Source organism: Chelonia mydas, chromosome 7 (assembly GCF_015237465.2).
Source record: "Chelonia mydas isolate rCheMyd1 chromosome 7, rCheMyd1.pri.v2, whole genome shotgun sequence".
Lineage (NCBI taxonomy): Eukaryota > Metazoa > Chordata > Testudines > Cheloniidae > Chelonia > Chelonia mydas.
Window position 1 is genome coordinate 40,187,766 of NC_057853.1, and position 25,190 is coordinate 40,212,955.

Genomic DNA, 25,190 nt, shown 5'->3' on the forward strand with positions numbered 1-25,190 from the left:
AGGGAAAAATATCCAGAATTATTTTTTACTTTCAAAAAGACATTCAAAGACTTAAAATGTCAAAAGCACCCATGTGATCATAGAGTTTAAGTCTTAAATTGTAAAAAGTCAATGGGACTTATGTGCTTTTGAAATATTTTTTCTTCACTGACTTCACCTACATCCCTCATAGCACCAGTGTTGATATTCCCCTAACTCCACTCCCCAAACCCCACAGAACTATTAAAAACTAAAGAGCGTAAAAAGATCCTGACTTATCCACAGGAATATTTTATTGATTGTTTTTTCTAAGATTTGAAGTAGCCATGACTCAAAAGTACTTGCATGCAAGTATGCAAAATAGTATGGAAAAATGGTAACTCTGAAGTCTACTAATTCAAGAAAAGCAAAACATTAAAATAAAACTAATGAAATTCAAGTTCAATACTTATGAGTCTCAAATATTTAATAAAATTCAACTCAATTCAAAACGAGTAATTTGCCAAAGAGTATGAACATTGATCAGTTTGGTGAAACAAATATAGTCCAATATATGATAGCCAGGTATATGCAATCCAGCAGTAGTGTGAATTTCCTAATTCTCACCTGCCTATCCAGCCAGTGATTCAAGCAGAAACTCTTCCAGAGGCATCCTTCAAGCAACCATGTTAGGATTTTCTATAGTACTCATCACCATAATATCTGAGGGTGTGTTTGTCTAAATATGCTTTGTTAGATTCCAAAAAATAATTCCACAAACACTAAAGAAGGCTTCACTAGTTAAAAAGCCATCTCGGTTAAATGGTGAGGTGAAAGCAGCAATAAAAAAAATTATTAATTAACAAATGGAAAAACGAAGAAGCAGATCGCAACTAGTATAAATCAACAGTTAGTAAATTCTGACAATTGATAAGGGAAGCTCAAGGTATCAATTAAAAAACCTATGGCCAGCAGGGTTAAGGACAAAAAGAAGGAATTCTTTAAATGTGTATCAGGTTGACTGATTGGGAGCCATCTTGTGATAACTTATGGTACTGTATATCGACCTTGTTACTGGGGTATTTTCTATATGATTATATTGGTTTCTCTCAGCAAGGGTCTGTCTTGAAAAACAGGTAAGAAGGAACAGAACTCAAGCTAAGCCACACCTCAACTGTTAACATACAGAGACAGAACTACTGGCCCTAAGCATTCTGGCTAGACCTCCTGCTGAGCCTGCTGAACTGGTTTGACCAGAAGAACAAAAGAACTATAGCAGGGTTTAAAGAGAAAGGGGCAGTAGATGTTCAGGGGAACCAGACAGATATAGGGACCTGCTGAGAGTCTCTAATACTTTGTTCCCACTATTAACCCAACAATTCTTGTTTTAAGAAGGCTGCCACTGATCACAGATTCCCAAACTGAAGAACCACAGGTGCGAGAACTTAATGGGCAAGCCATAAAGAATTAAAGGACAGTAGCATAATTAATGCCAATCAACATGGTTTTATGGAAGATAGGTCTTGTCAAACACACAAACATGATGGCGTTTTTTGATGAGATCAATTGTCTGGTTAATAAAGGTAACTGTTGAAATAATAGATTTGTGTTAGGTATCTGACTTAGCCCTGACACTCCCATAAAATCTGAATTTTCCCACCCCCCCGCCCCCCAAAAAATCCTCCAATGGAGCCCATATTAAATACATTAAAAACACTTGACAGAGAGATCTCAGAGTAATTGTAAATAGGTAATGGTCATCCAGTGTAGGTGTTTCTAGTGGGGTCTCACAAGGGTCAGTTATTGACAATACTATTCAGTATGTTTTTCAGTAACCAAAAAAAAAAGAACCAAGATAATTAGTGGACAATAACAAAGAAATTGGTGAGGTGGTAAAGAGTGATGGATACAGATCACCCTTTGATTTCTTGGTAAGGTGGGCTCATTTGAACAACCAGTATTTTAACACAATCAAATGCAAGGTCTAAAAACAAAGGACATAGATCACAAAAGAAGGGGGAATTTCTCCTCAGATGTGGTCACACTGAACTAAGGGGTCACTGTAGACAACTAATTGAACATGAGGTCCCAAGGCAATGCTGTAGCTAAGAGGACTAATGCACTCCTTGGATGTATAAGAAAAGGAATATCAATAAGAAGGAATAGGGAGGTGATATTTCCTCTCTCTGTGATATTGGTGAAAGCATTACTGGACTACTGTATCCAGTTCTGTGTCCGCACTTCAAGCAGGACATTGAAAAAGTGGATGGGTTCAGAAAAGAGCTTCAAAAACAATACCAGATCTGGAAAACATGCATTATAGTGAGAGACTCAAGAAATTTTATTTAATTTATCCGACAGAAAGTTAAAAAGTAACCATCATCCTCTACAAGTACCTACACTGGAAAGAGGTTTCAGATAATAGACTGCTCTTTGATCTAGCAGAAAAAGGCATAATATGATCTGATAAAGAAAAGAACCAGAAAACAACCCTATAATCATGTAAAGCTAGGCTTCTGTCTTTTTTCTATGCTTATCTGTCCTTTCCCTATGTTTATGGGTAGAAAGAATTTGAACTATGTGTAACCTGTACTCCCCGTTTGGGGAAAGAATTCCTTATACAGATGGGCCTCCATGTTCATACCTCAGGACTCAGACCAACAGGGGTTGACCGGTTTGAACTGGAAGAGATATCACAAAGGATGTTGAACAAAGCTATAAAAGCTCTACCTTGTTCTTTGTTCTGGGCTTCGCCATATTCCTCTGTGTAGGAATTGGTGAGCCCTTCAGCTGTTGTACTTGCTAGCATTAAAGTGCCTCAGTTTATCTAAGAGTCCTGACTCTGTGTTTGTTTGGCTAATACAGAAGTCCCGGGAAGGCTACCCTCCCAACCCTAGATGGGAGGGAAACCCTAACAGATCCAAACCTAGAGATCCAAACCTAGACTACAAAAAATTATGTTATTTAAACAGTGAAGGTAATTAACAATCGGCACAATTGTTCTGGTGATGTGATGGATTCTACATCACTTGAAGTATCAACATCAAGACTGGATGTTTTTCTAAAAGACATTCTATAGTTCTAACAGAAGTAACAGACTTGATACAGAAATTACTGGGTGAGGTTCTAGTATGTATGTTAGGTAGGAGGTCAAACTCCATGATCACAAGAGTCCAATCTGGCCTTAAATATATATGATGCTGAATCTCTTTGATCATTACCTGAGAAAAAGACCTAGTGGTTTTCTCTTCACCTTCGACATACTGAGCGGAAAAACAGGCTAAGTCATTTATTGCTTGCCTCTTCCAGTCACTTTCCCTTCCCACCCCAAAATTCATCCAGGATTTCTTGGAGTATAGGCAGTCTGGTCCACAAGCCAGATCTTACACCACCAGCACTTAAAACCTCTTCTGCAGCCTGCTGAAGGTACTGGCTCTTTAAACAGTTTCATTTATGCTGATACAGGTGCATTCGAAATCTTAATGGATGCGATTACTACTAGGCCTGAAAGCTTCTTCAGCCAACTAAGGAAGCATCAGACAACAAAAATACTTGAGACAGATAACTAAATGATGTAACTTTTTGCTAATGTTTTCTGACCTTTTTACCTTCAAAAGTTATCTTCCACTGCACTATCCTTTTTTGTTTGTGCTAAGAATATAAGCTCTGTAACTATCAACGTCAAGTAATTATGGCTGAAATAGCTTAAAGAAATCCAACGGTTAAGCTTTCTTGCACCGAAATTAAGAATATTCAGGCTTCACGGATTCTTTTAGAGTTGAAACTTATTACTGTAACACTCTTCATACTGACCTTCAGAGACCATCTCTCCAATCACAAGTGGAAACTGTATTACAAACATTAGCATGTGACCATCTCTCTACCAGTGTGGAAAACTTCTCTTTACACTGCTCTCACAGAAACTAATTTCCTTTTTTTAAGAAGTTCTTAGACACTGTGATTAGCTTAAATTATTAGTCCTATTTAACATAGCCAGAGGCTGGTACAATCCCCCAGTGACATTAAAATGCTTAAGAGTTTTCTCTTTGCCTCCTCAAAATGTGTAAAAAAAGTAATTTATTTTCCTTAATGTGTACAATAACTGGGAAAGTTTAAACATTTGAATTCTCTCTCCCCTTGAGCTATAAAGCCATGCTTCCTTTTTCTAGAGAAACTGTCTGAGCCTGATGCTAGCTTTTAGTGCAACACTAGAGATCTTGTCATCTTCTACAGATGGGGCTCACTAACAGCAATGGTATGCTGCTCTGTTGGATTTATAACATGAGGGTCATCAATTGGTATAATCAGAACATAAGAACTGCTATACTGGGTCGGATCAATGGTCCATCTAGCCCAGTATCCTGTCTCTTACAATGGCCAGTACCAGAGCTTCAGGGGGAATGTACAGAACAGGGCAATTTTGGAGAGACCAACCCATGTCTGCCATTCCTGGATTCTGGCAGAGGTTTAGGGGTACCCTGAGCATGGGATTACAGACCTGACTGTCTTGGTTAATAGTCATTGATGGACCTAGGCTCCATGAACTTAACTAGTCCTTTTTTGAACCCAGTCATACTTTTGGCCACCACAACATTCCAGGGCCATGAGTTTCCACAAGTTAATTGTACATTGTGTGAAAAGGTATTTCCTTGTTTGCATTAAACCTGCTGCCTATTATTTCATCAAGTGAACCCCTGTTTTTTGTTACTGTTGCTACTGTTCTAATAAATTTAGTGCTTTAAAATGTTTAACCATTTTTAACAAGGACAATATGTGACTGATCAATCGACTGATTATTTTTGGACTGGTCAAATGCCAAAGCCTAACAGTCTTACCAATCAGCTAATTGTTCTGCCATGTGGTACTCTGTCCCTTTATTTTGTTTCAACAGAAATAGCTACTGATTTTCCAGTCTGACACATGTGGCTTTTCTGCACATCAGAAAATATCAAGAGCAGCTTCTATTTAGAACTTTTACAAGAATGCATGAACTGAACACTAATTATTCCAAATAATATCTATACAAATATTTGCTTATTGTGTTGCAGGGAACAACAACAGCCCTTGAGTTAATTTTCCAAAGCTTGCTTCCCAACCTGTTGGCCACACATCATGCTCTTCCAATCACAAAAGGGAAAGGAGATACTCAATGTTCTTCCTGTAGTTCCTGAAGAAAGATCAAGACTATCTGTCCAAGATACCCATTCCCTTCCTGGAGACCTCATCTCTGCTCTTCCATCCCCCCCCAAAACCCCAACTCCTTCTACTGCTAATCCTGACAGAATTCTGCGCTCATACGGGCCCATATACTTCTGTGCCCCCTGCGCAGAAAAACGCAAGAGAAACCTGTAGGGGGACACATGTCTCTTCCCCGGCAGCATGTCTGTCCCAGGGTGTCTGGAGCCGCTTCAGAGATGCAAATCACTGCGGGGGGGGCACTGGGCATGCATGCCTGTGGGCAAGACGTTGATCACCATCAGGGGGAGGAGATAGCCAACAAGCGTGAGAGACACTGTCCCTCTCTCTTGAGACTGCGGCTTGAGGGGCATGGCGGAGCTTAGGTTTTCGTTATGCAGGAGGAAGGCTCTATCCCAGAGGCAGAAATGTAGCAGCCTGCCTGCCTAATGAAATTGAACTTCTTGAGAATTGAAAAAAAAACACTTAGTTCAATATTAGTATCATGTTACTGAAACTTGTTTGTTTTTAAGTTAAAGAAAATAGCTTTTGTAAAAAAAAAAAAAAAAAAGACCCACCACATTTTGTTATTGTGTCTGTTGATGGTTAATTGATCTCATTCTCTAAGGCAGAAATGCAGCAACTTGTCTGCATAGTAACATTGTTAATTATTCTATTGTTAGTTAACTGTTCCCATTCTCAGTCAATTCCCCCAGGAGCATAAAAACCTGTAAAAGTTTTAAGGCCCCAACATTGCCAGAGTGATGTAAACCCTTATAAATGACATAAGTGGGCTTTTCTTCAGTGAAATTTTAATTCAAGCTTTTGCAAAAAGGTTCTATGGAAACCAGATTTACTATCCCTCAATCTTCCATTGTGAACTATCAATCATTTTTCTTTGTCTGACCCATCCTTTTCCCAAGTTAAGAATCTAATGCCAAAATTTACACTGGCAAAAAGCAAGCCATGAGGTCCAATGGGATATAAAGTCCTTCAAACAGGATCTTTGTCAGCCAGGTTCTACAGGAAAATTGTTTTCCCTGTCCTCCAAGTGTAAATACTGCAGTGTGTCTAAGATCTGAGATGTCTACGCCTGTGTAACCTTAGGTGTAGGATGGGAAGAAGAGCAGAGAGTAGCTCCAGCCCTGAATTATATATTAACATAGAAATAATTAACTCATTGTTGCTGATCTGGTCAGAATTTTCACCTCCATTCAGAAACATTCTGGAGACTAATACTGGTTAGAATTAGTTCTGGTACTTTCTAATATAACATGTTTTTTATTTTCAAAATTGATGGGCAGGGTAAAAAATATAAAGAAGTACATAATGATTAAATAAAAATGATTGACAGGAAAGACTAAGACAGCTGTTCTTTTTTCACAAGCCTACTTTGAAGTGTTTCTACAGTGCTCATACTATAATTCTAAATATTGATTTAAACTCATTCTACTCCAGAGCTCATACGTGCACTATAGCACTAAATGAGTTGCCACACCTTTCTCCATTTCTTCCTCCCAGCACAAGATATAGGACTACTATCTCATCACTATTATTTCCATGTCTTGCTGAAGACAACAGTGTAAATATTCAAGTAAATAGTACTGTCAAATACTGCTATAGCAGAAATGTCACTTACTTTACCACCAAAACAACTTTAACTGTTAGCTGAAATTATGTGTCTGATTATATAGCTTTAAGTACATTAAATATTTAATATATACTCATTCTTTTTCATCCATCATCAACTATTTTTATTCACTACATTCTTCTGAAAGCCACAGTAACTTAGCTATAGTTAGTCAAGTTTCACTTGACAAATTTCTAATGATTAAAAGAAGCTTCTTGGGCTATGAGCTATTTTAAGACACACATTTTTAACATCCTGAAATTTAGTGCAAAAGCCGAACATTTAACCACACACTATTTTAAGAGTTACAGGGAAAAAAGAGAATTTCCTTAACTAGAATAAGAAAGATAGTATGATGGAGGAGTAAGCTACTGCACTAGTTTTCTTCCTCTTCTACAAGCTCAAATCCTATTTTAGGTCTCAAATGTTAATTTGTTTAATTTTATCTGGGGCCCAAAACTAATCTGCCCTTTGGCATAATGGGAATTCTCTCTTCAAGCAAATCCTAAAACCAGAAACCAGTGTGGTTGCTGCACATCACAAGTAAGCTGTATTAATGGAGGGGTAAGTAGAATCTAATAAACAGCACTAGTCCCTCAATTTCAAACACCAAGGTTTCCTGAAAATCTAAACACATTTTGGTTGAAAAAGTAGTCTGAACTTAGTATAACATTTACAATTACTGCCTTTTTAAACAGGCATCTAGACCTCAAAAACCCTAGAATCTAAAATCTCCTTTGTGTTAATTTATCCTACAATAAGCAACTCTCAATGTGCCTCAAATTAATTTTTAACTGTTTTAATTCAAGGAGAAAAGTAAAGTGAATTCTCATTCCATTCTGACACTTTAATTAGCTCCAATACTATGTCATAGACCTAATTTAACATGTAGCAAGGGGATTAATAGAGATGAAAAAAAATCAACAGTTTGCAAAGACATGCAGAATTTTCAAGAAAAGAATCTCTCCCCTCCAACTCATGGAAGTTTATTACAATAGTCCACATGCCATCTACCCTACACAAAGAGTTAGGGTCACCTCCGTAAAAGGAAACTGTATTCTTTCCATATGTGCCCTACTAATTTTTGAAATTATTAGTATTTTCAGTCTTTTTGGTATGGTAATATTTTCCTTTGCTATCCTACCCTGTTTCTCATAGCAACAAACATTTTAGAGCAGCTGTTCTCAAAAAGGGGTCCAGGGCGAGCAGGTTTCAGGGGCTCCACCAAGCAGGGCCAGTGTTAGACTCACTGGAGCCCAGGGCAGGAAGCCAAAGCCCCACTGTGCAGACCTAAAGCCCGGGGCTCTGAGCTCTGCCACCTGGGGCTGAAGTTGAAGCCTGAGCAACTTAGCTTTGTGGGGCCCTCCGTGGTGTGGGGCCCCCAGGCAATTGCCCTGCTTTCTACCCCGCAATGCCAGCCCTGGCTTTTATATGCCGAAAACCAAATGTGGTGTAACAGGTGAGCCATGGAGTTTTTATAACACATTAGGGGGGGCCTCAGAAAGAAAAAGGTTGAGAACCCACTCATTTTATACAAAGTACACACACAATCAAGCTGTCATAAATATAAGGGGAAGGGTAAACACCTTTAAAATCCCTCCTGGCCAGAGGAAAAACCCTTTCGCCTGTAAAGGGTTAAGAAGCTAGGATAACCTCGCTGGCACCTGACCACAATGACCAATGAGGACACAAGATACTTTCAAAGCTGGGGGGAGGGAGAAACAAAGGGTCTGGGTCTGTCTGTGTGATGCTTTTGCCGGGGACAGAACAGGAATGGAGTCTTAGAACTTAGTAAGTAATCTAGCTAGATATGCGTTAGATTCTGTTTGTTTAAATGGCTGAGAAAATAAGCTGTGCTGAATGGAATGGATATTCCTGTCTTTGTGTCTTTTTGTAACTTAAGGTTTTGCCTAGAGGGATTCTCTATGTTTTGAATCTAATTACCCTGAAAGATATTTACCATCCTGATTTTACAGAGGTGATTCTTTTAACTTTTTCTTCTATTAAAATTCTTCTTTTAAGAAACTGAATGTTTCTTTTATTGTTCTTAAGCTCCAAGGGTTTGGGTCTGTGGTCACCTATGCAAATTGGTGAGGATTTTTATCAAACCTTCCCCAGAAAGGGGGGTGCAAGGTTCTGGTGAGGATTTTGGGGGGAAAGACGTTTCCAAACGGCTCTTTCCCAAAAATAAACCCGGTTAGACGTTTGGTGGTGGCAGCGGAAGTCCAAGGGCAAAAGGTAAAATAGTTTGTACCTTGGGGAAGTTTTAACCTAAGCTGGTAAAAGTAAGCTTGGAAGGTTTTCATGCAGGTCCCCACATCTGTACCCTAGAGTTCAGAGTGGGGAAGGATCCTTCACACAAGCTCTCAACGATTTTTACTTTACATGACGCAGACACTATGCTACTTACTCTTAACATCCTAATCTGGCCAATGATGCTGAAAAATTTGCATTTTCAAGTGCAATTCTTTCCACACCATTTTCTTTAAAATGTTTTGATCTTTGCATGCAAAAGTATGTTACATTGGAGTACAAATTAGCCTGTTTCAACACATATACATTAATATTTTTACAGACTTATAAAAGGACAGACATTCAACATAATGTATTTACTGATAATTTAGTAAATTCTCTAGAGACTTGTTGTTAAAAGTAGGTGAGTCAATTAGTCTTCCAAATCTGGAGTCCTTATTTCAACTAATCCCTTACCTGGCAAGTGACAGTGTTTTTTTGTGACCACTTCATTAGGGAGGAAGAACATTTGCCACAGATTGTCACAATTGGTAGTCTCTGCTCTAGAATCCTTGAACAGGAATAGCAGATTTATTGTATCAGAATCCAGGTGTCAGGACTGCTAGAAAAGACCTTAAATTACTCTAACCTAAACTAAATCTGATTTTTACCAGTGATAATGCCCTCTCACTTACGTTGTCCTAAAATAACACAAACATTGAGTTACTTTGGCAGCTGTTTTCTTTTGCATCCCAGTCTAGATGACAGAATGAAGTTTGCGTTCTCCCCAGTAAATGCTACCATCTAGTGTTGGACTTTGCTATATGCTTAGGCAATTGTGGATGCCTTGAAGGAAACTAAATATATTGGATCACAGACAAAAAATGACAATTCTATTATCATATTTTAAAAAGTAGGAAGTTACAGGTGTTTGGTTAAAAAAAGTCTCTACTTATGCCAAATAAAAGAAATATAACTTTCACATTTAAAATTAAACAGCTTACTTGGGGAAAAAAATATCCATTTGTTATTCTTAACTAAATCTTCACTGATAGACAGCAAAAAAAGGGATTTACAGAATTAATTTTATTGCTGGAAGTCGAAAAAGGTATAGTAAAACCCTTCAAGTTAAATCAATGGGCTAAAACAAGTTAAATCCCCAGGGTTAGCTTTCTCATCCATAAAAACAAACTGCTATCTTTTCAAATATTAAACATCAAATTGACACTGAAAGTTAAAATTTGCAACAAACGAATTTGCAAAATTCACAAGTCAAAAAGTGCAAAATCAGTATTTAGTTATAGTAACATACCATCACATTCAGGAGGCCAGATCCTCAGCTCGTGCAAGTGAGCCCAGACTACATTTGTACCAGCTAGTGATCTGATTTATATACACAACTTAATCACTAATTATAAAAAATATCAGGTATGCATTAAAAGCATGAAAAGTAATTATTATTAGAATCTTAACATTTGCTGACTTTCTGCTTTTAATGCTGCAAAATTATCAATATAGATTTTTGCACTAGATTTAATAGCTGATAGGATTGTTTTCAAAGAGAAAAAAATATGACCTTGGGACCTTGCTTCTAGTTGGGGACGAGATGGAGAAAAGGTAAGAACTAGCTGATGAGTCTTCTCTCAGAGTTTCCCATTAACTAATGCAGGGGTCGGCAACCTTCAGCATGTGGCCCATCAGGATGACCTGCTGGCGGGCTGCGACATATTTTGTTTACGTTGACCATCCGCAGGCATGGCCCCTCGCAGCTCCCAAGGGCCACAGTTCACCATTCCCAGTCAATGGGACCTGCAGGGGGCCGCAAGGACGTGCTGGCCGCCTCTCCCATTGGCCAGGAATGGCAAACCGCGGCCACTAGGAGCTATGGGGGGCCGTGCCTGCAGATTGTCAACATAAACAAAATGTCTTGCAGCCCACCAGTGGATTACCCTGATGGGCCGTGTGCCGAAGGTTGCCGACCCCTGATGTAATGCTTTGTGCAATCAAGCCTCCTGAAGGTGGGAAATGTAACAGGTTAGGATGGTTTTAAAAATAAAATGAAGTCATTTATTGTCTTTTGCATCTGTCTTTCTCCCCTTCCATCATTCTTCATTGCCCCCGTGATGGGGCTTTTACTTTAGATACAAAGAATGCCTGATCTGGAAGTTGGTGGGTCCTGCCTGGAGGTAGAGTTTTTGATAACTAGTCACATGGGTACCCTTTGGCCAAACTTAATCGCAGTAGTACAAGTAGGTGAGAGAGGGTGAGAAAAAGGAGACCTTTTTAAAACTGAAATTTACATCCAACAGCTGACTCTGCATATCTCTTCTTTTTATTTCCACATTTTTCTACAGTCCTCATCAACTCAAATATAAATTACACAGACTTCCAACTCCAGTGTAAGGTAGGGAAGTATTATCCCTCTTTTATAGATGGGAAAACTGAAGCAACAAGATGAAGTGATTTGTCCAAGGTTACAAAATGAAGTGTAATTCCAGCAATTCTAACCTTGTATAGGAAACATAAGGGAAATGTTCATGCAGCAGAGCCTTAGGTAAGGGACTGTGGCTTATTGGCACTGGGGATCAGGGCTCTTGAGTTTTGTTTACCAGTTTTACCACACTTGCTTCAAGACATTTGGCAAGTCACACAATGTCTGTACTTCCACCTCCCTAGCTGTAAAATGGGTAGACAACCAACTTCAGTCATAGAAGATAGAGAAGCTTTTTTGTAAAGCTCTGAGCTCCTACTTAACTTTGAAGTATTACTGTTCCATTTGCTCGTGCATTCTTTTAAGATATTACTAGCTCATTTTTAAAAATGAAGACAGTTGCTAGCTTTAAAGCCATGCCTGTTCAAAACTGTATTAGTGGTAAGTTAATTCATTAAAAAACTAATTAGGAATTCAATTAGGTTATAAAGTTTGTCAAACTATGTTTAAATTTTAATCTGCTTTGTCAAAAGCAACATCTATAAGAAGAGAGAGAATATTCTTAAGGGACAATATTCTTAACAGTCATTTGTTTTAATTATAAAAGCAAGGCAGTCATAAAACTCATTTTGCAAAGGTTAATACAGCCCAAAAGGCATCCATTTCCAGTTTTCCTATTTTTAGGAGATGCTGAAGCCCAAAGAACCCAAATCAGAATGTAAAAAGTTAGGTCCTACTCCCAAGACCGTATCAAAATGGCCAAATCACTCCAACACAAAGCACCTGGTTTTGAGACATCCTGAGTACCTACAACTGAAGTCAGCGGGAAATTACCGCAGCAACTCTGAAATCAAGCCCCAAGGCTGAGGTTCACGTAAATGAGACTTATGGTACACAGAAGGGAAAAGTTTTCAGTGAGCAGCCTTTTTTGAGAGAGTCTAAAACTCACGTAGTTTTTGCTACATAAGGATTTTTTGTTAACTACTATATCCTGGATGCTTTTAAATAATTTTTTTATGCAATCACATGCTAGAGAAATCAGCATAATTTTACAAGACATTTATAAAAATACAAGCTTCCCTGTGTCAGTGAAGCCACAAAAAAGAGATTATGCCAACCCATAAAACATCATTGCTTTTACGGGATGCCTTTAAAAAAAAAAAATAAGGCGTTCAGTTAACTTACGGCACGTGTGTCATCGGAACATGCAACTTTTCCCAAGACAAACTACTTTCTTGTAATTATTAAGAGTTACGAATACTGTCCATTAACAAAATCATTGGATGGGGAAGCGTAAATTTTTTTTTAAATTACTGTCATACTTTTCATCAGTATCTTATACTATTAGCATAAGCCTATCTTTTCGACGACAGCTGTCTACATTTGGGGTCAAGTTTATCTCCAGTGCAAATGATGTACATAAGGCTGTAGACATCACTTAAATCCTCAACATGATGATTAAGTAGAATTCAAGTGGAGATCCCCTGGATCAGGATGAATATTGCCCTTGGTGGATATACCTTCAAGTTCTACCCCTAAATGCCCTCCCCATACTAAGATTAAAAGTCCATTAAACAGATATTGTTTTTACTATTGAAACACTCCTTTTCCTTATTAATGAATAAATAACTGTAGTTTTCAAATTGACATCAGGCAAATCAACATGTATACTCATTCTCAGTCATCAGAACAGTAAACACTTCTTGTAAAAGCTAATTCAAACAGAGGGCAAAACACTTTTACCTCCTTCTTCAATTACTTTCCCCAAAAGTAGAACAGCAGTATGCTCTGCTACTGAAAACTGAAAGCAATATTAAGTATAAAACCGCCTTATAAATCCAAGCTGTTCATTTGCTTATTGCACACTTAATGAGCCACCTCTGAAGCATTCTGGATAATCTACAACAAGAAACTACTTAATTTCTCTCATGTCAATTAATATTCACAGCAGGCATATCACTTTAAAAAAAATCTTCCATGCAAGCCAAGTTTCATAAGAGCTATTTAGGGAGATCTTAATTGCTATCCACCTGCTAAAAAGGAGCACAGGGATGGCAGAAATTAATTCAAGTCACTCCTCAAACTGGGCTACAGTTTGAGAGTCCCAGAGTATACAGCACGAAAGCCTTCGCTCTCTGAGCTGTCTTATCATCAGGGTATTTAAACACTGGACAACCAGTGAAGTAGCACTGTAGAACCAAAAGGTTCTCTATTCTGCTCCTCTTCCCCCCCTTCCCCTCATTTGTGAGGGTACATTTTCATCCTCTTTTCCCTTTCCATGATAAGAAGCTTGACAGGAACTCATATTGGGGTGGGAGAAGGAAGGAAGGCAGGCCCTAGGACAATCTTTGGAACAATAAATGCTGTGTCAGTGTGCAGAATGACAGACCTGAGTGCTGTCAGCACACAGCTGAGTCACAAAGCCTTAGCATCTCAAAATGGCTGCCATCTCCAATAATTCCCTCCTCTTGCCTCTTCAGTAAAGCCTTAGTTACTTATGGTACACAGATATTTAATTTTTTTTCACATAAGGCATTCATTTTGTATGTTAAAAGTATTATTTGGTTTATTTGCCATGGATACCCATTTTTAACCAAAGATCCCCCTGCTGAACAAACAAGGTGAGAGTACTAACCTTGGGGTGAGTGAGTTTGCTTGGCTGTTTGTGTTTTTCTCTCTCTTTCAGGCTATTTTAGTTATTTCAGATACTGGGTCAGTTGGGATTGTGTGTCTGGGGATTGTTTGAGCCTTTGTTCCCTGGATTATCCTTGATCATCTTTGATCAGCCTCAATCAGCCTTGTGATCAACGAGGGGGTAGGGCTGACCTAAGAGAGAAGGCCTTAAAAGCCAGAGACTAAGCAACCAAGGGGACCACAAACAGGGGAGTTAGGAGGGAGTTTGTGGGAGGGAGTCATAATATAATCGCTATGGTTAGGAAGGGCCACATCACCAGTGCCAAAACTGCTCCTGTCTCCTCCACCTCTGCTTGTATCCAAACAACCTAACCATGGATGCCTCTACCCAAATCCTGGTGTGGACTTGCAGAGACTGTGGCCTGCATTTCCCACTCACAGAAAGCCGGGCTGCGGGGGGGGACCATCCAGTGTGAAAGGTGCCTGCTGGTGGAATCTTTCAGGAAGCAGGTTGGAGAGCTACAGGAAGAGGTGGCTAGGCTGAGGAGCATCTGTGCCCCCGCAGAATTCATTGCCAGTATTCATATGGAGACTTCCAAGGCTGAGGAAGCTATCCCGCTACAGAGGACTGCTGTCACACCACTGGGGGGTAGAAGGATATGGCTCTATCATAGGGAGGACGCTGGCTGCTGGTTACGTCCAGCAACAGGCAGTACTCCATCCCTACTCCCAACCCACCCACGATGGTGATGGAAAACCGATATGCTGCCCTGGCAATTAGCAATAAAAAATCAGCCCCAAAGGTGGAGGAGGAGAAGCCATGTACCCCCAAGGCTGGGAGGATCGCAGCCATCACTCCCAGGAGGAAACGTCAGGTAGTGGTAGTTGGTGACTCTCTTCTGAGGGGGATGGAGGCACTTATCTGTTGCCCTGACATGGCATCCCGGGAGGTATGCTGCTTGCCAGGGGCCCGTATCTGAGACATTATGGAGGGATTGTCAAGGATCATCCAGCCTTCTGACTACTACCCCATGCTACTCATCCATGTGGGCACCAACGATAATGTGAGGCAGATCAAAAGTGACTATAGGCCTCTGGGAGTAAGGGTGAAGGAGTTAGGAGTGCAGGTGGTGTTCTCTTCAATCCTTCCAGTCAAGGGTTGAGGCCCAGGCAGAGACAGATGCATCCTGGAGGTGCATGTCTGGCTGCGAAGATGGTGTCACCGGAAGGGCTTCAGCTTCCTTGACCACGGGATGCTGTTCCAGGAGAAGGACTGCTAAGCAGAGATGGGGTCCACCCATCAAGGAAAGGGAAGAGCATATTTGGATACAGACTGGCTAATCTAGTGAGGAGGACTTTAAACTAGGTTCAAAGGGGGCAGGTGACCAAAGCCCACAGGTAAGTCAAAAACATGGACACCTGGGAGAAGGGTCAGAATTTGGGGGGGAACATGGGCTGTTATAGCAGGGATAAAGGAGAGACAAGACAGAACTGGGGCGTGGGGGAGGGGGAGAGAAATCAAATCAGTATCTTAGATGTCTGTATAGTAATGCAAGAAGTATGGGGAACAAGTAGGAAGAATTCAAAATGCTAGTAAATAAACACAACTATGACATAGTTGGCATCACAGTCTGACTTGGTGGGATAATATGCATGACTGGAATATTTGTATAGAAGGGTACAGCTTGCTCAGGAAATACAGGCAGAGGAAAAAGGAAGGGGCTGTTGCCTTCTATATTAAAAATGTATACACTTGGACTGAGGCTGAGATGGAAATAGGAGACAGACTTGTTGAAAGTCTCACTGTAAGGATAAAAGGGGTAAAAAACAAAGGTGACATCATGGCAGAGGTCTATTACAGACCGGCTAACCAGGAAGAAGAAGTGGATGAGGCTTCTTATATACAACTAACAAAATCATCCAATGCACAGGACTTGGTGGTGATGGGGAGACTTCAACTACCAGGCATCTGTTGGGAAAATAACACAGCAGGGCACAGATTATCCAACAAGTTCTTGGAATGTATTGGAAACAATTTTTTATTTCAAAAAGGTGGAGAAAGTTACTGGGGAGAGGCTGTTCTAGATTTTATTTTTGACAAATAGGGAAGAACTCGTTGAGAATTTGAAAGTGGAAAGCAGCTTGGGTGAAAGTGATTATGAAAATACACCTCTACCCAGATATAACCCGGTCCTGGGGAGACAAAAAAAAAATCTCATCGTGTTATAGGGGAGACCACTTGCTTTGGCCCCCCTTGTTCCCTGACCAGCCCCTCCAGAGACCCCCCCGTCCCTAATCACCGCCAGGACCCTACCCCCCACCCAACCCCCCGGCTCCCTGTCCCCTATCCACATACCCCGCCCCCTGACAGGCACTCACCGGCAGCAGCGGGAAGCAGAGCAACACGGCCCCAGCCCACTCAACTGCGCCACCTCCCAGCCGCAGCACTCCGCTTCCCGCCGCCGGTGAGTGTGGGGAGGTTGGGGAAAGGACACCCTCCGCACTCACTGGCGGCGGGAAGTGGAGTGACGCGGCCCCAGCCCATTCCGCTTTCCTTGCCCTGGCCCCAGCTGCGTCACTGGGGGACGGGGTTGGGGAAAGGTCCCGCACTCACCTGTGGCAGGAAGTGGAGCACTGCGGCTGGGAGCTGGCAGAGTGGAGCAGGCTGGAGCCGGGCTGCTGCACTGCCGGTGAGTGTGGGGGGGATCCCTTCCCCCAAGCGACACGGCTTGGGCCAGGGAAGCAGAGCGGGCTGCTCCCGGCCTCCCGCTAATCCCTCGGGCCACTCTGGGACTGTGGGGCCCCACAAGTGCTTCCTCCACACAGCTCCTGCCTCCCAGACCCTGCGGAGTGGAGTAGGGGGGGGCAGGACGAGCCCCTGACCACCCCCGAGACCCTCTGCCCCTTATCCAACCCTTGGCCCCGGCCCGGCACCCTTAACACACTGCTCTGAGCTTTACTGTCAGAGCTTTACTGCATGTATGTGAACCCATGTTATACCGGGTCGTGTTATATCGGGGTAGAGGTGTATAGGGTAATGAGTGGTAGGAGGAAAAACAGCAAAATAAAGACAATGGATTTCAAGAAGGCAGACTTTAGCAAACTCAGGGAGTTGATAGGTAAGATCCCATGGGAAACAAGTCTAAGGGGAAAAACAATTGTAGACAGTAGGCAGTTTTTCAAAGAGACATTATTAAGGGCACAAGAGCAAACTATCCCACTGCACTGGAAAGATAGGAAGTATGGCAAGAGACCACCCTGGCTTAACCAGGAGATCCTCAATGATCTGACACTGAAAGAAGAGTCCCATAAGAAGTGGAAACTAGGTCAAATTACAAAGGATGAACATAAACAAATAACGTAAGTATGTAGGGACAAAATTAGAAAGGCCAAAGCACAAAACGAGATCAAACTATCTAGAGACATAAAGGGTAACAAGAAAACATTCTACAAATACATTAGAAGCAAGAGGAAGACCAAGGACAGGGTAGGCCCATTACTCAATGAGGGAGGGGAAATAATAACAGAAAATGTGGAATGGCAGAGGTGCTTAATGACTTTTTTGTTTGGTGGTAATGGGATGTCTAACATAGTGAATGCCAGTGAAAATGAAGTAGGATCAGAGGGTAAAATAGGAAAAGAACAAGTTAAAAATTTGCAAACACCTAGAAAATAATAAGGTGATAAGTAACAGTCAGCATGGATTTGTCATGAACAAATCGTGTCAAACCAAACTGATAGCTTCCTTTGACAGGGTAACAAGCCTTGTGGATGTGGGGGAAGCAGTAGATGTGGTATATCTTGACTTTAGTAAAGCTTTTGATACAGTCTCGTGTGACCTTCTCATAAACAAACTAGGGAAATGTAACCTATGTGTAACTACTATAAGGTGGGTGCAAAACTGTTTGGAAAACTATTCCCAGAGAGTAGTTATTAGTGGTTCACAGTCATGCTGGAAGGGCATAATGAGTGGGGTCGCACAGGAATCAGTTCTGGGGCTGGTTCTGTTCAGTATCTTCATCAGTGATTTAGATAACGACAGAGAGTACACTTATAAAGTTTGCGGACAATACCAAGCTGGAAGGGGTTGCAAATGCTTTGGAGGATAGGATTATAATTCAAAATGATCTGGACAAACTGGAGAAATGGTCTGAAGTAAATAGGATGAAACTCAATAAGGACAAATGCAAAGTACTCCATTTAGGAAGGAACAATCAGTTGCACACATACAAAATGGGAAATGACTGCCTAAGAAGGAATACTGCGGAAAGGGATCTGGGGGTCATAGTGGACCACAAGCTAAATATGAGTCAACAGTGTAGCACTGTTGCAAGAAAAGTAAACATCATTCTGGGATGTATTAGTAAGAGTGTTGTAAGAAAGACACGAGAAGTAATTTTTCCGCTCTACTCCACGCTGATTAGGCCTCAACTGGAGTATTGTGTCCAGTTCTGGGCGCCACAATTTCAGGAAAGATGTGGATAAATTTGAGAGGGTCTAGAGAAGAGCAACAAAAATGATTTAAGGTCTAGAAAACAACCTATGAGGGAAGATTGAAAAAACTGGGTTTGTTTGATCCGGAAAAGAGAAGACTGAGAGGGGACATGATTACAGTTTTCAAGTACATAAAAGGTTGTTACAAGGAAGAGGGAGAAGAATTGTTCTTCTTAACCTTTGAGGATAGGACAAGAAACAATGGGCTTAAATTGAAGCAAGCGAGGTTTAGGTTGGACATTAGAAAAAACTTCCTAACTGTCAGGGTGGTTAAACACTGGAATAAATTGCCTAGGAAGGTTAGGGAATCTCCATTATTGGAGATTTTTAAGAGCAGGCTAGACAAACACCGGTCAGGGATGGTCTAGATAATACTTAGTCCTGCCATGAGTGCAGGGACTGGACTAGATGACCTCTCGAGGTCCCCTCCAGTCCTATGATTAATTCCGTGTGTTATATATATGATCACAGAGTTGTCACTTTTTTTCTTGTTAAAATTTTTGAACTGCACAGTTAGGACAAACAACTGTAACTCTGCAATGTAAGGACAACATGCAAGCAACTGTCCAAAAACCAATGTAATCTGATTTGGAACCATGAACATAATCATTTAATCATAATCATATGTTATTGCATAGTGTCTCTAAAGGACAAAGATGAGGTTATGCCTCAGTGGTGCATTTCCACACCTTAAACATGTTCAGATTTCTTTTAAGCTTAACATTTACTCTGGATTTCCTTGGTTTGGGGATAACTGCAGTATCCCTATAACATATTTTATCCCAAATTACTGATCGGTACTCAACCATAAAAATTAATCTAAAACTAGTTTTTCTCTGGAAATGTATATGTGGGTAAAGACATATGGGTATTTCAGACAGCTGTGAGACTACGTGTATTTATGTGGAGTTTGATTCTGTCCCTATTTATTAGTGCCAGGAACACTGCCTCAATCTTATGTCCCAATTTGAAGCCTTTATTATTATTGGAGGTGGTTAGTTACTCCTGGAGATTTGGTCACTATCACCATCTCACTAACTTAGCTCTAGAAGGGTAGAATGGAAACAAGCCAGTAATTATCACAGTGTATTAATAAGCAGAAATGAAATAATAAATATATGCAAGATACAGTACCAGTAGCATTGACCATTGTTCTCCAACAGCTTCTCCACCATGTGCTCTACTCTTACAAACCAGCTTGGTACAGCTTTGTAAATTAGAGGGGTATCTGACCTGTAAGAAAAGAGTGCACAAACAGGTTCACATATATATATTTTAAATATTTTGGATATCTTCTTACCTAGCAAAAAATATATTGTTATATGCCAACATCCTCTCTCCACAACCAAATACTTCAATAGTTAATATTTAGTTAATGTACTGACAGATCAATTTTTGCACACAACACACACACTTGTTAGGAATTATTATACTTAATTTATTTTTGTAACTGTTCCATATTTTCAAAACCCACAACAAAATGTAGCAAATTTAGTTATTTTTGATTTTGAAAATAAGAGAAACTGTATTTGTGGGGGGTTAATTTTATATTCTTACACCTTATTTTGCATCTGACTGATGTATATCAATGCTGATTTTAATGTAAAACAAGTCAAATTCTTAAGCCTTCCAACTGAGTTTATGTTGTAGCACTTCCCTCCACATATTAAATCAACCTGAAACGTTATTACACAAAGAAGTTCATTTAGGCATGTTTCAATTAGCAGTTTAAAATACTACAAACAATTAGTAAATAAAATTTTAAATATTAGTACTCAGATTCATAAAGTTTAAGGCCAGTCTCATGTTCTGTATATCACAAGCCATTAAATTTCACCCCTTTACCCCTGTACTGAGCCCAATAATTGTGTTTGAGTGAAGGATATCTTTCAAAAAGGTATCCAGTCTTGAAGACTTCAAAACGGACAATCCACCACTTTTTAGTAGTTGGTTCCAATGGTTGATCACCTTTACTTTCAAAAATTTATGCCTTATTTCCAGTCTGAATTTGTCTGACTTCAGCTTCCAACTACTGGTTCTTGTTATGTCTTTCTCCAGTAGATTTTAATACCTAGTATCTTTTGCCAGGGAAGGAACTTCCACACCATAATCAAGTAATTTCTCATGCTTCTTTTTGACAAAGCGCTTCATCTCATTATGTTAAATTTCTCACTGTAGGGCATTTACTCTCTCCAGCCCTTAAATCATTTTTCTAGCTCTCTTCTGCACATCCTCTGTAATTTTTAACTTTAAAATGTGAACACCAGAACTGTGCTCAATATTCCAATATGTATATTGGTGTCAACAATGCCATATATTCAGAGACTAAAATACCTCCCTATTCCTACTCTCTAATCTCTGTTGTTACATAGTTCACACTATTAACTCAGACCCCAACTTTATAAAAAAAAAATTGTTTAAAATGTCTGTTTCACAAACAAAAACTCAGGTTTGGTTGTACAGGATCATATTTTAGTCCATTTGCAGTTTTAATGAACACAAGGGGTTCAATCATGCCTGAGCTAAAGAGTTCTGATTTTTACAGAAGAACACTTATTCAAAGATTCTGGAACTGAAAGTTAGAGCCAAGATTTTCTGAAGAGACTAGTGCTAGTTCTAAAGAACCTGACTTTCAGAGAATGGGTGCTCAGCAGTCATAAAAAAGTCAGACCCTTTTAATGAGTAGAACAGAAAAATTGAGGCATCCAAAAATCAGCAGGGCACTTTAGAAAACCTTGGCCTAAAGCAATACAGGTTCAATATATAAACACTTCCCTAGTAGGAGACCCTCACATAGTAAAAGGAGCAAAACATTTTCTGAATGTTGTCTGTGTTTGATGTATGGTTCTTCGCTTGCTCTTTACCACTATCTTTATTTAGTGGGGATTTTCTTAAGAATAGGGCTCTTTAATGTTTGTCCATAGCATGGACCACTTTTTAATAGAAACTGTTTTAGGGATCATCCCGCTCTCCCATTTATGGGCATTCAATATCTCTGACATGCATAGGAATTATACACATAGAAAAGTGATATTAGACAAGTAACGTGTTTTAACTATCTTAGTGCAATTTTACATTACAAACACCACAAATGCTGCTTAGCTGATTGACGGAGAGTCCTGTAGAAGCTTGCTATCTAAATTAAGACACCTGTGGATGTATACAACCTTTTCTTTCCAGTAATTCCTGGAAGTGCCTGCATGTAAATCAGTAGACTTTCTTCACTGCTGTATTTAAAAATCTCATTTTTATTAAATGAAAATAAATTCCATAAGTGAAAGAGTAAAGATAAGATTTCAATATAGGTTTTGATTCTCCTACACCCTTGTAAATTAAAAGTGTATCCATTTATGCTGTTTGACCTAATAGAAAGCAGAACCAGGTCCAAAAAAAGACCAGAAGTAGTAAAAAGGTAAGATTCCCACTGGACAGTCTCTTCCACACACCAGTCTCTGTCCTCTTCATATGAAACATAAACAGGTATTTCACTTAGCAGTCACTGGGTATTTTTTCCTCACTTATTCGACATGGGTTAAACCAGGATACGGGTACAGAATAGGTCATATTAATTCTACCCATTCACTTGTTACTCCTTCAAGGCATCCCACCAAGATGCAAACAGCAGCATATGTTTGCATGTAACTACAAACAAATCCCTCAGTATTTATTTTCTTCTACGGTATATAATACTAACCAGAAATAGGACACAAACCAGTTGTAGGACTATATGTACATTCTAGTCAATTATAACTCTGGATCTTCATTAGTGAAACTAAACAAAAGGCTCTCTACGAAGGGGTGCCAATTAGGCAGTATTTAAAATGGGTACCAATCACACACACACACACACACCTTTCATAGACTTGGGATCTCACAAGCAAAAAAATTTTGTCCAATTAAAAATAAAATAAAAAAACAAACAAACTATGAATGGAATTTTTGCATGAAGAATTATAGTTTTCAGTCAGCTCTAAAAGCTTATTGCTGCCACCTGCTCGATGCTGTTTCCAGGCAGATTAATACTGAGCAGATTGTAATCTGGAGTTGGAGACGTTTTGATGGTGATGGCCAAGGACTTAGTTTTACCTGAATTAGTAACCAGATCAATATGTGTTGCTTCTTATCCAGCCAGATGACCATCAGCTGCAGTGATTCACCAGACTGAACCAACAAGAATGTCATCAGTGTATTTGCCCTCCAAAGGTCAGTGCTTTCACATCACGAGGGTGTTTATACTGAAGCTGACCACCTACAACAACCTGGTCAATTGTCTTCGTAGCTGAAACAGCCAAGAGACTCTTTGCCGCTGAAGCAAAAATAACCAGTGAAACCTTGCAAAAGGGCCATTTTGGTATCCTAAGTGTTGGTGGCAATAATGATCACTAATACTAAACTCTTATATAAAGCACTTCATCAATAGATCCCCAAATACTTTACAATGGTCTACCACTATGCCAGTCCTAGATGGGGAAACTGAGGCCTAAAGGGAAAGTGACATGCCCAAGGTTACAGAGCAGGTTTAGGCTAGAGTTTAGGCACAACATTATCTTCTTTAAAACACTGCTGTCTGCACAAATGAGCAAGGTCCCTATCCAGTCTGCTTCAGTACTTGGAGCGCATGTTTGACACACATTTGTAAGCAAATATCCTGAAGAATGACCTGCTACTATTTCCCAAATGCAGCCATTACTGTCAACAACCCAATCTTAAAACTCTCAACATCTTGCCTATATCCACTGAACTACTTCGCATCAAGGATTAGCCTGAAGTTTACAGAATACTGATGAAAATTAAGAGATAGCTCAATTGTTGTGAGAATACTGTGCCTAGTGGTGAGCCTTCCTGAGTGACAGAAGAAAGGAAAGGAAAATCCACCAGCAAAGCTTGTTAAAGCTGAGAAGTGGGAGTATGTTTCATGCAGCCTGATAATGGAAGTCACATCACTTTTCTTCTCCAGTACTGTATCTTGGCTTCTATTTCCCTTTAATCCCAGTTTATAAACTTAATTGTGCAATTAAGAGTTACAATATCTATGACTTTTACTTTATGGGGAAGAGCAAGAGCCTGGAGCAGTAATATTCTTGCAGTATTCTCTTTATTGGAGGGAAGGGGAAGTATAGGCACATTTATGTTACCTTAGAAAACTTCACCACATAGGTTTGACCCCTGCCCTCAGCTATATCACCTCTGCAAGGGGAACCCTCCGCTCACCAGGGCAACCCTTGTGGCAGCAGTAGCACTACTGAAAAGAAAAAAACACTCTTCTGAAATTTCAGGCCGCTAAGGGGTATTTCAGTAGCAGGCACCTGGTTTCAAACAGGGGCAAGGGTATGATCAAGCACCAAATCTGGCATTAATGGGGATTTAATGGGGATGAAATCTTATTCAAGCATTCCAATGATAGAGCGAGATAGTCTACATAATACTGTATAATCTTACACTGAAAAGAATAAGGCCTTTACTTTCCTCTCTACTAACCCCCACCAACAGTTGTACACCCAAGTCAATATCAGCTGGGATTACTCCTTTCTGTCTGATAATAGTTAACATTAGAGGAAATACCTTTTCCACATGGAATCCTTGGAGTTTCTACGAAGTGAAACATCAACTGAATATCTTAAAGCAATGTAGAGCTAATAACAAAAAGAGTTAATGTGTAAAGAAAAAAAAAGATCACACAGTAAAACAGCTCAGGCAAAACCCTAGGGTGATTCAGAAGTAACAAGGTACCATCCTGAAGCTATTATTATTAAAGCAAAATTAATTCAAAGGTAAAAAATCAACTTTATTTCAGTCATTTAAAATATTTGCTATTCTGCTTTGTTGAAAAGTTTCTCTACACATGATAATGCCTGACACAGCCATGTATCAAATGTCAAAACATACCTAAGCTATATAAACATTTTAAGAAAAATCTGAAGGAGCAATAACTGTAGATTACCGTTGATGTTCAGCACCAGTAGTTCTTTTGTAGAAGCGATAAAGGTAACATGCTCTCTGGACACTTACGAAATGTACTCTCTTTAAAATTCCTCTATTTCAGCACGTTAGAGAAATAGAAGCTAAACATCGCTTAGCTGTATACTGGAATGAGCATCCTCTCAAATTCATGAGATCTTTTTGTACATAAGGAGAAGAAGACTGGAAAGACTGCCTCTCTGCATCAACAACACATTGCTGTGTGTCCAATACATATTTCCAGTAATTTTCTAATGCAGTGGCTCTCAACCTTTCCAAACTACTGTACCCCTTTCAGGAGTCTGATTTGTCATGTGTACCCCCCAAGATTCACCTCACTCAAAAACTACTTGCTTACAAAATCAGACAAACACAAAAGTGTCACAACCACTATTGCTGAAAAATTACTTACTTTCTTCTTTTTACCATGTAATTATAAAATAAATCCATTGGATTATAAATATTGTATTTGCATTTCAGTGTATAGTATATAGAGAGTATAAACAAGTCAGTCTGTATGAAATTTTAGTTTGGACTGACTTCACTAGTGCTGTTTATGTAGCCTGTTGTAAAACTGGGCAAATATCTAGATGAGTTAATGTACCCCTAGGTTACATGTACCCCTGGTTGAGAACCACTGTTCTAATGCATGTTTTCGGACCACATTTTAATTTGGCT

The 25,190-nt window shown here is 39.8% G+C and overlaps 1 protein-coding gene across 3 annotated transcripts in view; it reads right to left on the reverse strand.

Moving 5' to 3' along the window:
• The window catches only part of IARS1 (isoleucyl-tRNA synthetase 1), a 180,292-nt gene that overhangs the window by 93,136 nt on the left and 61,966 nt on the right, over nucleotides 1-25,190 (reverse strand). For all 3 annotated transcript variants that reach the window (XM_037903463.2, XM_007055580.4, XM_037903462.2), the window contains one exon: nucleotides 19,689-19,787. In XM_037903463.2, coding sequence (XP_037759391.1) covers nucleotides 19,689-19,787 — 99 coding nt within the window. The remainder of the gene's footprint in view (nucleotides 1-19,688; nucleotides 19,788-25,190) is intronic.